The sequence below is a fragment of the Dromaius novaehollandiae genome, unplaced genomic scaffold (genome assembly GCF_036370855.1).
Source record: "Dromaius novaehollandiae isolate bDroNov1 unplaced genomic scaffold, bDroNov1.hap1 HAP1_SCAFFOLD_27, whole genome shotgun sequence".
In the NCBI taxonomy this organism is placed as follows: domain Eukaryota; kingdom Metazoa; phylum Chordata; class Aves; order Casuariiformes; family Dromaiidae; genus Dromaius; species Dromaius novaehollandiae.
The window spans coordinates 7760006-7778074 of NW_026991415.1; the positions used below are offsets into that span (position 1 = coordinate 7760006).

The 18069-nt window shown below is 52.3% G+C and overlaps 1 protein-coding gene across 1 annotated transcript; it reads left to right on the plus strand.

Moving 5' to 3' along the window:
- Positions 1-1004: 1004 nt before the first annotated feature.
- LOC135326402 (olfactory receptor 14A16-like) lies at positions 1005-1940 on the plus strand. The gene has a single exon (XM_064504287.1). The coding sequence runs from the start codon at positions 1005-1007 to the stop codon at positions 1938-1940; it is 936 nt and encodes a 311-aa protein (XP_064360357.1).
- Positions 1941-18069: the final 16129 nt, after the last annotated feature.

Genomic DNA, 18069 nt, shown 5'->3' on the forward strand with positions numbered 1-18069 from the left:
ACTTTTGACCAGTGTGGCTCCAGGAATTGCAGTCCGTGGGGTTGGGAATTGAGCTGACTCTCCCTTAAGCAGAGCCCATCCTCAGTCCTGACAGGCCTTTGACTGTTTCCCTGTGGTGTCCTGCCAGGCTGTGAGCTGCCCTCCAGCAAGGCACAGCTGTCTCATAGCATTGCTGTGATATCTGAGACACCGTGAAGAAGCTGCAGAGATGTGAAGAGCATGGAAATGGTGGTGGGAGGTTGTAAATGGGCAGCTGAAAAGAGCCCTGTGTATCCTTGGCTAGAAGGGGAGTGTGGAGACCTCCCTCTGGTGCCTGGAGAAAGGGAGAGATGGTTGGAGATGTGCACTTTGAAAGTGGAGTCCTCTGCTCTCAGCAGTGGCTGGTTTCTTTTTAGCGCAACGTATGAGAGTGATCATCCTCCAGCTCAAAGTGGTGTGAGTACAGGACAGCTGGGAACAAGGCTGATTGATAGACACACAAGCTATCCTCACTCTACCAAGTGGCAGTGAATCTTTTTTTTCCAAGACTCACAATAGAAATGCTGAGAATTTCTGCCTTTGAGGAACGCTCCCCAGAGGCGACAAGGACATCTCAAAGAAAATAAACATTATTAAACATTCTGTAAAACTCTGTTCCTCAACTCTCCTTCTTTAGAGCAGGTAGTGAAAACACTGAAAAGCCCTTCCACGTGATGAATAGATTTTATTTGACAGAAATTATGAGTGCCAGAGCTGTTGACCCATGTTCCCATGTTCCCACTACTGTACAGCAGGACTGACTCCTCTGCAGCCCATGGGCAGAGGCTTCTGGTCCTCACAGCACACTCAGCCAGCACAGGGCAGAGCTCAAGCAAGGTACCTGCCCAATGATCCTCCCCAAAAGAGAGAGAGGCAATGTGCTGTTCTCAAAGAGAAATGTTACTTTTTTTCTCCCTTGGAACATCTCTCCTAATTTGTTAATGTCTTTTCCTCCTTAGACAGTCCCCAAAGCCCAGTGGGACCAAATGGCCAATGGCAGCTCCTTCAATGAGTTCCTCCTCCTGGCATTTGCAGACACACGGGACCTGCAGCTCTTGCACTATGTGCTGTTCCTGGGCATCTACCTGGCTGCCCTCCTGGGCAACGGCCTCATCATCACAGCCGTCGCCTGCGACCACCACCTCCACACCCCCATGTACTTCTTCCTCCTCAATCTCTCCCTCCTCGACCTTGGCTCCATCTCCACCACTGTCCCCAAATCCATGGCCAATTCCCTGTGGAACACCAGGGCCATTTCCTACTCAGGATGTGCTGCCCAGGTCTTTTTCTTCTTTTTCTTATGTTCAGCTGAGTATTCTCTTCTCACTGTCATGGCCTATGATCGGTTTGTGGCCATCTGCAGACCCCTGCACTACGGGACCATCATGGACAGCAGAGCTTGTGTCAAAATGGCAGCAGCTGCCTGGGGCACTGGTTTTCTCAATGCTCTCCTACACACTGCTAACACATTTTCAATACCACTTTGCCAAGGCAATGTCGTGGAGCAGTTCTTCTGTGAAATTCCCCAGATCCTCAAGCTCTCCTGCTCAGATGCCTACCTCAGGGAAGCTGGGCTGCTTGTGGTTAGTCTTAGTTTAGGCTTTGGGTGTTTCATTTTCATTGTGGTGTCCTACGTGCAGATCTTCACAGTCGTGCTGAGGATCCCCTCTGAGCAGGGCCAGCACAAAGCCTTTTCCATGTGCCTCCCGCACCTGGCCGTGGTCTCCCTGTTCATCAGCACTGGCATGTTTTCCTACCTGAAGCCCCCCTCCATCTCCTCCCCAGCTCTGGATCTGGTGGTGGCTGTTCTGTACTCGGTGGTGCCTCCAGCAGTGAACCCCCTCATCTACAGCATGAGGAACAAGGAGCTCAAGGAGGCACTGAGGATACTGGTTCAATGGGTCCAATGTCAGCACCAATAACCATCCCGTGTGCATCCACTCATCATTCACAAAGCATCTGGCATCAAGGCTCTGTGTTATGCATTTATTTCTGTCTTACCCTTAACCTTACCCCAATGCCTGATGTATTCTTGCAATTAAAAAAAAGTTTTGCTTCATGTCACTTCTCAGGAACCTCTCATTTGAATCTGACCCAGAGACCGTGTTGAAGCAGGAAGCCAGGCTTCCCCCTTCATCAGCAGAGATGGGAGAACCTCAGAGCCCACTAGTCTGATCTCCCTCGGATGCCCTCAAGGCAGTGGAGAGAGTTTCCCTTTGCAGTGTCTCTTTTGGCCCTGACACCAAGGGACCTCAAGGGGAGAGTCAGGCTCATATAAGTATAGACAGGATGAGACCATGGGTCCTATGTCCATTAGGAGAGCTCAGCTGCCCTGGGCCCAGTCAGGGTGTGATCTCACACCCCTCTCCTCCTGCCAGATGGCTGTCACCATGGGCTGGTCCCTTCCCTCTCCTGTGCTCCAATGCTCACAGCGGAGTGGGAGGGGAGGGGAGGAGAGTCTAGATGCAGCTTGTAGGGACAGACCCTCTGCTCCTCAGGACCATTCCCCCCACTGCCACAGCAGGCATTTCCTGGCTGCAGCCTTCCAGTGGGGGCTGCAGCTTTCCTGGAGACAAGTCCAGAAACAGCAGCAGGAGTTTCTCTTTTCAAGGTTTCTTCTCATTTCCACATTGTGCTCTGATGTGTGAATATCACCCGTCAGTGACCAGTGGAGATGGGAAATGGTGTCTGAATTGCCTGCCCAGAACTGTCCCACAGGTGACCGTGCTGATGAGAGATGCCCATCCTTCTGGAGGGGGATCGGAGCCCCAAGGAGAGCTCAGGGGATCTCCAGGGACAGCGTGTGCCTGGGGTGGGCAGGGAGTGCCCTCTCAGGTGCTGACCTGACTCCCCATCTCTACCTCGGACCTGCGTCCAGCTATGGTCAGGAAAGCCTTGGCAAGGGAAGCTGGGACCTGAGCAGATCCCAGAGGAGGTTGTAAGTATAAACATTGGCCATACAGGCACAGCAGCAACTCTTACCTGACAGCCTATTTACAGGAGTAAGGAGTGCTTTTGGATTTGAACCCCCTACCCAGGTGGCACGTCACACGGAGTCTTAGCTAGATGAAAAAGTGAGAGCAGCCACTTGGGATGTGCTTTTTAATGTGTAGTTACAAAAGCAGGTGTTTCTGTATCACAGCTTGAGTGTTTAAGCACCACTTGTGAACAGGTTCCTGCTACAGAGCACTGGAGTGCTGGGAGCAGCAAGAGCTGGGCTGCTGCGTGTGGGAAGGGGAGCTGGGAGCCGAGGGTGCCGGCAAGGCAGGCAGGGCAGTGACCCACCAACGAGGGGTGCCGTCCCGCAGTGCCTGCACAAGAGGACCAGAGCAGGTTTGGGGATGGTAACTGGGGTCAGGTGCAGTTCAGAGATCACAGACAAGAGCGTAGGGCTCTAAGGAGCCCTGCTGTGCGTGGGAGGTTGGACTGGAGACCTCCAGGGGTCTGATCCCACCAAAAGTCCTCTGCAACTCCATGAATGGAAAGACCCCAGGCACAGAGACAGGCTCTGCCTTTCCCACGGGCTGCACTGCCGGCAGGTGAGGGGCAGTGTTAAAGATGGCCTCTGACCCTAGGTTTCCCAAAGCAGAGTCTCAGACGCGGAGTATCACAAACTCATTTACTCTAAGTGGTACAGCAGCAAATGACAGTTCGAGCTGGGTTCCTCTGGAGAGGGACCCCAAACAAAGAAACCCCTGGGCAATTATAACTTTTCAGGCGAAGTTCTTCACTGCTCATGTGGTAGTTTGTACCAGGAGTAATATTCAGGTCTGGGGTCTTCCTGTTCCTTATTGGGTCCTATCATTGTCTCTCCAGGTCCGGAGGAGGTAATTCCAGACCACAACAATTAACACTGCCCCAGCAGTGAGGGCAGGCTTTGTTTCTCAAGGTCCTGACGCCCTGCACAGCCCTTATTTCAAAGCCTTGACATCCTCCCTTTGGGAGTGTGAGACACAGGAACACAGACTGCTGGTAACTCCCTTCTCTTTCCAGCTGGAACCAGCTCTGGGGCCCTTTCTTATCAAACTAGGTGAAAGTTCCTCATGTTATCTGAGTGCGGCCTAAGGCTGCAGCAAATTTAGCTCCTCATGCTAAGTAAGTTTTATAGAAGTTGTGCTAAGCGGCTACCTGTAGACAGCCCCAGTCCAGTATTCTTCAGCAAGTTGTGCCTCAGTGCCTGATAGGGCAGTGCTGGTCACGTGGCTGGGGTTTGCAGTTGTGAGGTCACTTCTGCCTGAGGCCCTGATAGGCCAGTGGTAAGTGTTAAAATCATCTTTTCTCTTTTGTTCATTTGTGGGCACTGGTAATGAGCAGCAGGAGTCGGATTCTCTAAGATTCTTAAAGTTTTATTGCTAGCAATAAGGTGCCTCTCTGCTGGGCACACAAGAAAGACCCTGAGCAGCTTTTGGTTACAGCTTTTAAGCAATACTAAGCTGTTACCTATTCAATACTTTAGTCTACATAGCCAACCAGATCTAACCATGATTCTTAGTTCTACCAATCCCCTTGCCGTGTTACAGTATGAGGTATTTCCGTGCCAGCCTTATACAGACCATCTTGTAATTACTTATTAGCTGATTTGCACCTCCTCTGGTGTTACCTTTGAGCAACTTTGGTACTGCTGGCTGGATTAAACTGGCTTCTTTGCACTTCCTCATCTCTATGAAGGACAGGGCTAAGGCAAGGTCAGAGAAGATGTTCTGCTTGCAGGGCGCTGTGACCTTGCATGTTCTTTCTCTGCAAAACTAGAGAACAGTGGCAATTTCCTTAACATTCCCTCCTTTTATTTCATGCGTGCCTGCTTTCAGTGTTGTATTGGTCTACATTTATATCCCCTTACACATGAGAGGCAAGCTGAACATAGTTGACCCTTGCATGGGATGCAACAGAAAAGCACAGTTCCTACTGCCAGAATTAACATCAACATTATGAAAACACGCCTGGTCCTCACTCCCAGATCTGGTAGCCATGACCACAACCACGACCAGGCTGCTGCTAGGCCATTAAGCGGAGGCTGCTCTTCGGCTATCCAATGGAAGGTACGGACATGTTGCTGAATGACGTTTCCCTCATATTCAATTTGTTTTGATTTGTTTGCATAAAAACAGAGGTGGTGTTTACCAGCACACACACTGCTCCCTGTGTGGCCAGTAGGTAATCTAAAGCCCATCGATTTTGGACGGCTAATTGAGAGAGAGAGGTCACTTGAGCTTGTGAGGTCACTTGTGAGGTCACAGCAGAATAAGGACATAGTAACACTTGTACAGGGCCCTCCCATTTTGGCTGTAACATGTTTCTGGCTTTATGAGTTTTTACCCTAACATAATCTCCCAGTCGATATGGATCTTCTAAAGGCAGAGGTTGGGTAATTACAGCTTCATACCTCTTACTTTTAAAACTGTTTTGCAAGTACATAACAGCTTCATCTCCTGCCAAAAGGCTTGTATGTGCCAGGATAAAAGTCCCTGGGATTGTATGTGGTCTGCCAAACAGAATTTCAAAAGGGATCAGCCCATGACTTGGGCCTGGGCATTGTCTTCACTCCCATAACGCTAATGGCAATGCTTCTGGCACTTTGAGTCTCCCTACAAATTTTTAGCTAACTCCATTTTTAGTGTACAATTCATTTTTTCTACCTGCCCAGAAGACTGAGGATGATAAGGTATATGTAGTCTGTTTTGAATTCCTAATGTTTCACATATTGCTTTTAGTACTTTAGCGGTAAAATGAGCTCCTTTATCAGAATCTATTTCCTCCGGTACCCCAAAGCATAGTATGATACCTTTCAAAAAGGCTTTTACTACCACTTGGACTGTAGCCTTCTGGACTGGGAATGCTTCCACCCAACAGGATAACTGGTCAACAATGACTAGCAGCTGTTTCTGCCCTTCTCTCAGGGGCACGTCTGTGAAATCTATTTGTAATTTTTGAAATGGCGTCCAAGCCCGAGGGCGCCCTCCTTTTGTTTTAGCTTCCGTCTTTGATTTAGCCTTGTATTCTGTGTGTACCAAACACCCTTTCATTATTTGTAAGATTGCTCAAGTCAAACCTGGTGCTGCCCATGACTGGGAAATTTGGTTCTCGAATGAAGACATTCCCTCGTGCGCCCGTCCATGGAGTTCTCTTAGTAGCGGTATCAACGTGACCTTAGGGAACAACCGTTTTCCCTGCATAAGACATATCCCGTTTTTTTGTTCCGCTCCCATCCTTCCACCTCTTCCTTAGATGTTGCTTGGTGTTCTTTCTCCAGCTCTTCTGTAGTCTCAATCATTACCATTTCCTCTCGCAGGTCCAGTTTGCTGGGCAGTGGCTGTAGGCCAGCCGCTTTCGCTGGAAGTGTCTCGCTGGTGAGCCCTCTGATACAGAATTGCTAACTGCAGAGGTTTTTCAAAGCCTTTAATAACTCTAAAATCTGATCTTGGTGGGCTGTTCAATGTCCTGCTGCTGTCAAAAAAACTCTTTCTATCCAAATTGTTCCCATTGCAAATACCACTCCCAAAGCATATTTTGAGTCCATATCGGTATTAGCAGTCTTACTTGTGCCTATAATACATGCTCAAGTTAAGGCTATCAGTTCCACCGCCTGGGCCCCAAAATGTCCTGGAAAGGATCCCGCTTCCAGCACTATATATTGCATAGTTACTGCATACCCGGCAACCCTTCAACCCTTTTCCTAGTATGATGATCCATCACAGAACAGTATTAAATCTGGATTGTGCAGGGGCTCTTCCTTCACAGTAGGCAGAAGAGTTGGCCTGAAATCTATTGTTTCCAGGCAATTGTGAAATAACTTTTCTTTAGGTTGCAGTATTTCTGGTAATACAGTAGCTGGGTTTAGCGTATCACACTGTTCTAAACCCACATTTGGTTCACTGAGCAAAACTAGCTCATACCAATGTAAACGATGGTGGGCAAATAGTGAGCAACCCCACTGAGTCAGGACAATTTGCACTGCAGGAGGCACCATTAGAGTTAAAGGGTGCCCTAAAACAATATTCCTCACCTTCTCAATCATTACAGCCATTGCTGCTACTGCCCTAGCACATGTGATCGTTCCTTGAATTACTGGGTCCAGCTGTGCTGAATAAGCTATCGCATGCCAGCGGTGGGCAGTTTTCTGAACTAGCACTCTGCTTGTGAGTCCCTTCTGTTCATGCAAATATAACGCTAAAGGCACATAACACACAGTCTGGTAAAGCTAGAGAGAGAGCCTCCATAACTGCCTGCTTTAACTCCTTAAATGCTCTTTTTCCCACCTCCGGAGTCCATACCACTAAATCCTGTTCACTGTCTTTAGTGAACTGTGTTAAAACCTTTGCTTTTTCACTAAACCCGCATATCCAATACCTATTAAATGCTATTGAACCCAAAAAGGCCCTAACCTGGCTTTTTGTCTGAGGGACTGGTATTTCTTGGATTGCTTGTATTCACTCCGATGAGATCAATCTCTCCTCTGAGTAAATTCTTGTTCCCACATAATTAACTTGTTGCTGGCACAACTGCATTTTGGCAAGAGAGACTTTATGTCCCTTTTCGCTAGGGCACACAACAATGTTTTAGTATCTTGCAAACAAATATCACAATCAGTACTCGCAGTCAACAAGTCCTCTACATATTGTACCAGTTTAGTGATTTTTTGACAGCGTAATCATTTGTAAATCTCTTTTCAATATTCTCGAAAACAATGTGGGGGAACTCCCGAATCCTTGTGCTAGTCTGGTCCATGCATACTGCTGTCCTTTCCAAGTAACGGCAAAGAGGAACTGTGAGTCTTTATGTGCTGGTATACTAAAGAGAGCTGCCGTTAGATCCAAAACAGTAAAACCGTTTGCATCTGAGGGAATTTCCATCAGGACTTGGATTGGATCAGGGACCACAGGGTGTGGTATATCCACTATTTTATTAATTGCTCATAAATCTTGTACAAAGCAGTATGCCGGTTTCCCGTTTGGGTCCAATTTTGGTTTCTTGACAGGCAATATGGGGGTATTACAAAGGGAAGTACATTGTACTGTAATTCTGTTCTTAATCAAATCAGCAATCACAGGCACAATTCCCTGTTTGGCCTCCCGGGAAAGGGGGTACTGTTTTATTTCCATTGCCATTCCTGCTCTTCTGGTCCCTCTTCCTCTTTGACCTCATCCTCTCACATCTATTCCCCTTCCTTTCATCTTTGGAATTCCACCCAATGCTGCTGCCAACATACTCACTGCCTCCCGCTTTCCCCTTTCCTTCTCTTTTCTTTCTTTTTCTGACCTTCCATCGTATATGTATGTTGCTGATGATAGCATCTTCTGTAAATTCTCTCCCTGCTGTCCTGGAGCATGTTTTCTGAAATACTCATGGATATTTGGTGCCACTTGCCTGACCAATACGCTCACTGCCAGCCCCTTATTAACATTTCCCAACAACGTCCCTCCATAGTATAATAGGGTTTGCCGCAAGCAAATCCAAAATTTGCTCGGGTGTTCCTCAGACTTTTGCTAAAGACAGTAACTTTTCTGCGTTAATTCCCGTTTGCCCTGAAGTTCTTATTGCTAGAACTAGATTTTGACATGCAGTTTCACATTTGTATTATGTGCTTGCTGCCGGCCTATCAGGTCCAGAGGCACAATGACCTCACAACCACAAACAGAAGCAATTTGCCTACCGTTGGACTGTCCCGTGCTGAGGCAGAAGTGACCTCACACGTACGAACAGCAGCAATGTGCCTAGCACTGGCCTATCAGGGCCTGAGGCACAAGTGACCTCACAACCACAAACACCAGCCACATGACCAGTACTGGCCTATCAGGGCCTCAGGCACTGAGGCTCAGGAGACCTCAGAACAGCAAACAGCAGCCATGTGACCAGCGTGGGCCTATCAGGGCCTCAGGCAGAAGTGACCTCACAACCACAGACGACAACCACCTAACCAGCACTGGCCTATCAGCCACAGAGGCAGAAGTGACTTCAAAACCACGAACAGCAGCCATTTGCCCAGCACTGGCGTATCAGGCACTGAGGCACAAGAGAACTCATAACCACAAAAATCAGCCACATGACCAGCACTGGCCTATCAGGGCCTCAGCCAGAAGTGATCTCACGACCACAAAGAGCAGTCATGTGATCAGCAGTGCCCTATCAGGCACTGAGGAAGAAGTGACCTCACAACTGCAAATACTAGCCACGTGACCAGAGCTAGCCTATCAGGAACTCAGGCAGAAGTGACCTCACAACCACAAACACCAGCCATGGGCCTACCACTGGCCTATCACACACTGAGGCAGAAGTGACCTCACAAGCACAAAAGCAGCAATGTGCTTGGTGCTGTCTAAGGAGGTACAGAAGCAAAAGTCACCTCACAAGTACAAAAATGAGCAACATGGCTGCTGGTGGCCGAGCAGATCCTGAGACTGAATGACTTCACCAACACAAACATCAGCAATATGCATCGCGCTGGACTCTCAGGTACTGAGGCTGAGGTGACCTCACAGGCAGCCATGACGCCATTGGTCTGCTCCTGGCCTGTTAGCGACTGAGGCACAGCTGACCTAAACAAGCACAAACAGCAGCAATGTGCCTGCTCATCACCAATCACACACTGATGCAGAGCTGACCACAAAAGCACAACAGCAGCAATGGGCCTGCTCCCCGTTTGTGAGGCACTGAGACACGAGGGACCTCACCAGCATCACCAAAGCTGTGTGCGTGCTGTTGGCCTGCCAGGCTCAGAGGCACAACTGACCTCACAAGCACAAATGGCATCGACGTGCCTGCTGCTGCCCTAGCTGGTACCGAGTCACAAGTGGTACAAGCAAACCTTCACAGAGGAGAAGCTCACCTGGGCCACTCGCATGGCCCTTGAGTACGCTGTTATCACTCCGTACAGAACAGTCTTCTGCAGATGGCTTTCATCTCCTGGCAGGATTCTCCCCAGGTCATGGGACATCTCCACTCTGTCACCGTGGGCACAAATCACAAAAGGCAACGACTGGTCTTGCTTTTCCTTTATGACCACCAAGCCCTAGCTGTGAGCCTTTGCACTGGAGCACCTACACAATGACAGCAGGAGGCCACTGCCATTTCCAGTGCTGAGGTACAGAGATCGGCTGAGGGAGCAGCTGCACTGGAAAGGGTTCCTGACACTGTCACATCAACTCAGCACTGCACCAGGCATCACCCTGATGCCAGACCTCGGCTGTGGCAGCTAGTCTGCAAACACACTGTCTCTGCACCACAGAGCTGGCCCTTCTGCTGGATACAACCAAGTGCCAGCAAGCAGAGATGGAGGCAGGACCCTCGCCACTTGCACACTCCCCAGGCACTGCTCTGCTCGCTGCCTTCCCTTGGCTCCTCAACCCACACACACAGGGAAGCTCTTGCAGTAACACCAGGAGGTGGCCAAGGCACTCCAGGCTCACAAGGCAGGTGCGAATGGTCAGCACAAGACCAGGGACAGAGCTGACTCCTTGGGCCATGCTGCTCTTTTCAGTGGGAAGTAGCCTGCTTTCTTTGGGCAGAGCAGGCTGCTGCTTTCCACCCCCATCCCCTCAGGAACCTCCAGCTAGGGATGGGGGGATGGGGATTTTGTTTAGTAATACAAAAGTTAGAGAGACACTGTAGAAACATGTGAGAGTCCTAAAGGCCTCCTGAGCCCAACGTAACCTTGGTTCCTTTCCTTCAGTTCCTTGGACAAGGAGCCCCTGTGAAGGGAAAAAGGCTGCAGAGGCTTTGACATGAGGCCCAAGCAAGGAGACAACCCCAGACTGGAGGTCTGCTGAAATGCCAGCTGTCCTGGCTGCCACGGGCAACCTGGCCCTGGGCACAGCTCCACCCCTCACAGAGCCAGAAGCCCAAGAGCTCTGAGACTTCCTCAGATCAAGCTAAGCAGGCTTTGAGGAATGCACACAAAGGCACTCAAGAGATGCTGGCATTTAATTATAAGGGTCTTGGGCTCATCCTATATGGCACCACAACCTTCTAGGAAAAGGAGGGGGCACTACAGCATTTGCTGAGCAGGCCGACAGCAACAGCATTTGTGGGACATGGAATTAGCAGCAGAGCAGAGGTACCAGGAGGGGAACCCACACCCCAAGTCACAAATGGAAGCAAGGCGCACTTATGGAAGCCTTCACATCCATACGTAGCCTCATCTCATTCACTTGCAGCTGCTTTCACAGAGGGCTCACCATGGTGGCAGAGATGTTGACAGGTCCAGGGACACACCCTGGCATCCAGCCTCCATCCTCAGGGGCTCCAGCACTGCACTGGGAACCTACATGAGTGGAGCAACCTAGAAAGAAAGAAAGAATCCGAGTGTTACTGTCAGTTCTGCTGGCCTTGCAGAGCCACAACAGTCAGGGGCAAATGTCTCCCCTCTGTACTGGGCTGTATTTGTGAGAGCACAGCGAGCAGGGCCACTGAGATGTCCTGCCCCTCTTTCTGGCACAGGGGAGACCACGTCTGTATACCAGGTCCTGTTTGTGCTCTCCCATTCTGCAAAGGCACTAACACACAGGAGGGAATCCAGCACAGGGACACCAAGATGGTCCAGCCTGGAGCATGAGCATGGGGCATATAAGGAGAGGCTGGGAGAGCTGGGTTTGTTCAGCCTAGACAAGAGAAGGCCAAGGGGCATCTTCATGCTGTGCACAGCTACCGTATGGAGGGCACAGAGAAGACAGAGCTGGATTTTCTTGGAAGTGCACACTAATAGCAGGAGAGGCAACAGGGACAAATTGGACAACAGGACATTCTTCTTAGATGTTAAGAAAAAACCTTTTTCTCCAGGAGGGTGGCCAAACTGTGGCGCAGGGATCCAGAGAGCTTCTCACATCTCCATCCTTGGAGATAATCAAAACTTCACTGGAAAAGGCCTAAAGATACCTCCTCTCCTGGGACCGGCCTTGAGCAGAGCATTGGGTCCCTACCTCCAGATGTCTCCCCCATTACAGGCTCAAGGAATTTCCTATTCTGAGACTCTTGCCAAAGGGACCAGAGGCTTTGGAGATGTCGCCTCCACCGCCGACCACAGACAGGTGTCTCAGAGCCACCCATCGCCCCGAGAGGCCTGACTTCTGGTGAGGTGGCATCTGCCCTCTCTGCAAGGATCTGGGGAGGCACAAAGTGGAGAAATGCCTCTGACTGCTTGGACTAACTATCCAGCTCTCAGATGGGTCAGAATGAATTGGGGTCTGGGATGGGAAGATGCAATGAGGGTCCAGCTTCAACAGAAAGCCTTTAAGGATTGAGAAGAGAACTTTCTCCAGCAGAGTCAGTAAAATCCCAAAGACTCATGGAAGCATCAAGACCTTCAGAAACCGCAAACCTGACCCTCAGCTGACAGAAACCACCAAACTGCGAGCAACCCTGGCTCGCACCAGGATGCTCCAAGGAGGGAACATGGTCACCAACAGTCCTCACCCAGGTCTCCCAGAAGGACTCCGTGATGGCAGGCTGGGCCCTGGGAGCAGAGCACTGCTCTCGCCAGCCACCTCCTCCCATGCTGAGCAGCAAAACACTGGGGCCACCACCCAGCTCCACCACAGGGCACCCCAAACTGTGACACGCTGCTACCCCCGCACCTCACAGAGGGTTGGCAGCCAACACGCGCCTCTGCATCAGCACCACACAGGGCAGCAGACAGGGCACCCCCAAGCACCCCAGAACACAGAAAGCCCAACTCTCCAGCCCTTCAATTCCCTTCCAGTCCTCCAAGGCCTTGCAACAGGCCCTGCCTCTGAACAGCCACTCACAGCCCGGGGCCTGCTCACTTCCCACCTCCAGGAAGCAGAGGAGAAGGGCTGTCACAGGGGCTGATCAGGCAGCTCTTGCCTCTCGCTTGTGCCTCAACTTCTCTGAAAGCCTCTCTCAGAGCAACTTGGAAATGCCATTTTTCAGAACAAAAGAGACCACCCCTCGCGAGGACACCAGCAGCCTGGTCAGACTTTGCCCAGCAGCTCCCAAACGCAGCTCTGAGCAGCTCAGGAAAGGCTGGACAATGGGTCTCAGACCCAGGGCAGGGGCAAAGCTTCCTGCCCCCAAACCCCCCCAGCCGCCCCAGCCCAGCTGCTCAGGGGCAGCCGGCACGTCTGGCTCGCAGGGCAGCTGCCCCCGGGGCCAGGGCGCTTTGTCCCGTGCTCCCGGCCTCACCAGCCCCTGCTGCAGCTCCGGGAGGAAAGCAGCCCTGGGGCAGCACCGCTGCCCCCACCCTGGCAGGAGGGCACCTGCCACCATCGGGATGCGCCCACAGCCCTGCCAGCCCCACTCACACCCACTCTCACCCGCCCCCTCGCTCCTGCTTTAATTCCACCCCGCTTCCAGGTCGGGGGTTTTCCACATGCTGCAGTCCAATTGGCTGACAGAGCCATCAGTCAAGACCATCCCCGCCTTCCTCCTCACACCAGCCAATAGGAGGCAGCACTGGGATGTTGCCAGGGAAACGCTGCAGCTTCCCGTCCTGTTAGCCAACTCTGCCCTTCCCCTCCTTTCCCCTCTCCCATCCCCACCCCCCCCCCCCCCCCGTGGTGGGGCGCCATGTTGTGGGTGGCAGCGCGGGGCGTGGCAGGGCCTGGGTGCCTGGGTGCAGCCCGGCGCCGTGTGCCCAGACAGTGCGGGGCCCTGGGGCCTGGCTGCTGCCCTGCAGGGGCTGGGGTCTGCCACAGGGGCCCCGCGGGTCGCAGGGCAGCCAGGAGCCCCGGGTCCATGCTGGGCATGGGGGAGCAGCCCCGGGGCCAGTGCTGGGGCCAGCCCTAGGGCCGGCGTGGGGGCCCTGGGCGTGACTGGGGAGCCAGAGCCCACGGGCAGCAGCCTGCTGCCCATGGGCCAGGCAGGCCTGGGCCGAGCAGGACAGGGCCCTCTGGTCCCTGGATCCCCGGCCCCCTGCCCGCGACAGACCTGGGGCTCCGCAGCCCTTGCGCTGCACCCAGAAGGGCTGGGCCGCGACCAGGCAGCGGCTGCTCTCTGCGGGGCCGGGCTGGGCCCCGGCACATTGCTCCACAGGGCTGAGGAGCCCCGGGGCCCCGGGACAGCCAGGGCCAGAGCAGCTCTGGGCCTGCCGGTGCTGGGCAGTGGAGGTGTGGGGCTGGGAGGGGGCGGGGGAGATGGCCCTGCTGGGCTGCCCCCAGCACTGACCCCCACGGCTCAGAGAAACAGGCTTGGGGTCAGCAGGGACTTGTGGGGTGGAGATGGCACCTCTACCTGTTCCCAAGCTGCTCCCCCAAACAGGCTGTCTTTTGGGTGCAGGGGTTTGACCCCATTTGCAGGAGGACAGGGGCTGTGGCCATCTGAGGACAACATCTCTGAGCCTAAAATATGTTCTGACATGTGATAAGGGTAAAAGGATTCAGCGGGAAGGAACACTGGTTCTCTCATACTGGTAGACCCCTTGGGGTTATTACAAGCTGAAGGTTTCTTTTCCCATTTGGGCATTTCCAGCAGGCTCTTGAGAGCCCCATGGGATCTGCAGGACACCCCAGCTCCAGGAGACAGGACCTCTTTCCTGCCAGACCCAGATCCCAAAGGGGGACCCACTCCCAGGGGTGGGGCTGGGAGGGGGTGGGGGAGATGGCCCTGCTGGGCTGCTCCCAGCACTGCCCCCCACAGCTCAAAGAAACAGGCTTGGGGTCAGCAGGGACTTGTGGGGTGGCGATGGCACCCCCACCTCTTCCCAAGCTGCTCCCCCAAACAGGCTGTCTTTTGGGTGCAGAGGTCTGACCCCATTTGCAGGAGGACAGGGGCTGTGGCCATCTGAGGACAACATCTCTGAGCCCAAAACATGCTCTGCCAATTTGAAAGCAGAAATGGATCCAGGGGGGGAAGGTACAGAGGTTATTCTAGATGGGTAGAGCCCTTGGGGTTTTTACAAGGTGAAGGTTTCATTTCCTATTTGGGCATTTCCAGCAGGCTCTTGAGAGCCCCACGGGAGCTGCAGGACACCGCAGTCTCCAAGGCACAGGACCCCTTTCCTGCCAGAGCCAGATCCCAAAGGGGGACCCACTCCCAGGGAAACCCGGCCATGGATTGCCCCCCACTCTCCACAAGGGGATGGAACCAGCCCCACAGGAGCCTTGGGACTCAGGGCAGCCCCAGCCCCAGGACCCAGAGAGTCCTCGCTGCCACACTGTCCTCTCAGCCAGGTGGGACCCTCAGGCAGGGCTCTCATGGCAGCCCTCAGCGCTGTGCAGTTGCCCCCAGAGCCCTGGACCCACAGTAGTTTTTGCAGTTAGCAGTCTCTGTGAGAGACCTTGGGAAGGAGCTCCTGACTTCCTTACCCTTTGGAGTGTTGGGAACAAGGAACTGCAGTGCAGGCTCATGGTCTTGGTCCAGCTGTCCTGCATCTCACTTGCCCCCCTGCCCTCAGCTCTTCTGTCCATTCAGGAAAAAGTATGTTCTTCCCATCCCGTCACCCAAAACTCCTCTCCAATCTGCTCCTCTGCCTTCCAGTGAGGGGCCCCAAGGCAGCCCCGCTGCTTCCTGTCCCCACTCCTTGCCATGGAGCAGCTCTGCAGGGCAGCTCTGGGGAGCGTGTGAGCAGTGCCCAGCAGCTCCTGGCCCTCGCAGGGAAGTGAGGGCACTGCTGTGGCACCGCGGAGACCTCCCTGTGATGTGGCACATTCCACTGTGACCTCAGCTCGTGCCATCACGGGGCTTAGTAGGTCACCACCATGGAGATGGCAGGGCCAGGGAGAGAGCAGAGAGATTTCCCCTCACCTCACCTTCTGTCACCCCAGGCATTTTCCCCCAAATTCTGATAAATACATCAGGAATGACTCCAGGTGGTGCCAAAGGCTCCACCTTTGGAGCCACCACAGGCTCCACCTGTGAAATATCTAAAAGGAGGTCCTGGAGAATTTACTTCTGCACCCATGCACTGTCAGGTCTCTGCACTGAGCAGACCTGTCTGGGAATCTAGGACTTTGGGGTTGGTTTGGATGTTGGCATTTTTCAAAGGCGAGATCAAAGTCATGTGGGATGAAACAGCACAAAGCACGGCCATGGGCTGAGATGCTTTGGTGAGTTTCAAAGCTGATTTCTACTATGAGTCACTCTTTCTGTAGAAGTGGGAGGTAGGACCATGTGGGAGAGGATGCAGCCTTCCTCCTTGAGGAAGCTCTTTGTTTTTAAAAGTCCTCAGCAAGGTTTCCCAGTCTGTGGTGCTTAAGATAGAGATGATACACCAGAGAAGAGCAAATGTGCCCTTAACACACATCATCCTGAGATCTTTATCTGGGACCCCGGTCCCTGCCAGGCTCCCAAGCCATGGGCCAGACCAGGTAGTAAATCTGGGGGAGATTTCCCATTGCCCATGAATTTTGCCCAGCTTTCCTTTTGGCTGAGCCTGGGGAAAGCAATTTCTCATCTTGGACCTCACTTGGTCCTTGGGCTGTTCAGCATCAACTTGGGGCAGTGCTTGTCCTCTGGGTACAGTCCCTGGCACCCTGCCTCTCCCAGGGGGCTGTGCAGTCCTGTCTCCATGCATCTCCCAGAGTTTTGACCCTGGGCTTCTCAGGACATGCCCACACACTGCAGTGCTGCTGTCCAGGCTCTGGTGCAGAGCCTGTAAGGCAGTGCAATGCCTCAGGACGTGCATTTTGGCTCATTTAGAAGTTTGTGAGGTGACCATCTCCCAGCATTGCAGCTGCTGAAGCCTGAAAACGTCCCTACAACCAGCCTTCCTGCTCTTCCTTATCTCTGCACAGTCCTGGGGCAACTCTTGCAGAAGGAAGACCCCATCCCCCTTGAAGACTTTCTGAGATGGGGTTTTCTGAGTCACTGCAAAAGGAAGGACTTGTTTCCTTCTTTGGGTTGCTTATTAAGGCACTGCCTCTGTGATGCTGTGAGCCCCAGCTCTGCACCCTGGTTCACTGCCCTTTCTCTCCCGTCTCCTGTGTGTCTGCCCAAAGTCTTCTCTACACACTGGGACATGTCTTCAAATGACAGAAGTGATGCTTTAGAGAGCTCACTTGAAGCTGTGACATGTTGTGGAGCTGAAGGTGTTAAGGAGACTAGTCTGGGACATCGCTGTGGCCCCATACTCCCTCTTGTTCCATGCCCAAGCACCCGGGAAGGTCCCAGGAAGGAGAGCAGCAGGTTTGGTACTGGTGGGACGGGTTTTTCCCTCAACATGTCCTGAGTCCTGCATGGGTGTCTCTGAGTGCCCATGAAAAGTCCCTCTTCTCTAGCGGCTTGCATAAAGTGTTTTCCGGGCTTTTGTACAGGAACACAGCCCAGTCCAGGATCTCCAAGAGCAGCACGGCCCATGGCACAGCCTGGGACCCCCAGGAGCTGTATGCCTCTCTCTTGTATTTCCACATGCCCTGATTAAATTGACAACTTCTAACGTCACCTTTACAGCCCACTAGCTGGACATTGTCGCATTGTCCCTCCTTTCACTACTCTTTCTTTATTCCCATACCAAGCTGCTGGTTAACACTTCAGGGAGTTTAAAGCTTGCTCTGTCTTTCAGTAGTCTGTCCCTTTAGCCAAGTCTTTGTGTTTCTCTCTACTGTTTCCTGTCTATCCGAAAGGTTTCTAGTAAGGCTATCCCTTGTGGAAAGTGGACCTCATTGGAGGCAGCTTGTACATGGCATATCGTCGAGGAGTGTCATTATTTTTTATGCAGCTGTATCATGCTTTATTTTTATTTGATTGCAATTAAATGAAGAACTTTCTGTGTCTATTTGCAGCTAGTTGTCTAAAGAAAGCAGGTGGGAATTGGGGCATATGAGCTGTAACATCCAGTTGCAGACTTGAGTGGAATGAGGTTAGCTGTTAACAGGAGTGATGCAAGTCCCAGGTGGCTGATGAGAGCAATGGCAGGGTTGGGGAGATGGGGAGGAAGATTGTCCATGCAGTGTCTGACCTCCGGGAGACCTTTTTTCCTACATGTCCTGACTTCCTTAGGAGACACTCTGGATCAATATCAACTAGAGAACTGGAAAGCTGAAGAATAATAATCCCAAAAAACACTTGAAAAGCAGAAATGCCTGTATATTACTGAAGTCTCCATCTTTCAGCTACACCCCTGAAACTTCTCCCACTAGCCATACAAGCCTTGAAGATAATTAT

Coding starts and splice junctions, on each gene's coding strand:
- LOC135326402 (XM_064504287.1), top strand. CDS start 1,005: ATGGCCAATGGCAGCTCCTTCAATGAGTTCCTCCTCCTGGCATTTGCA.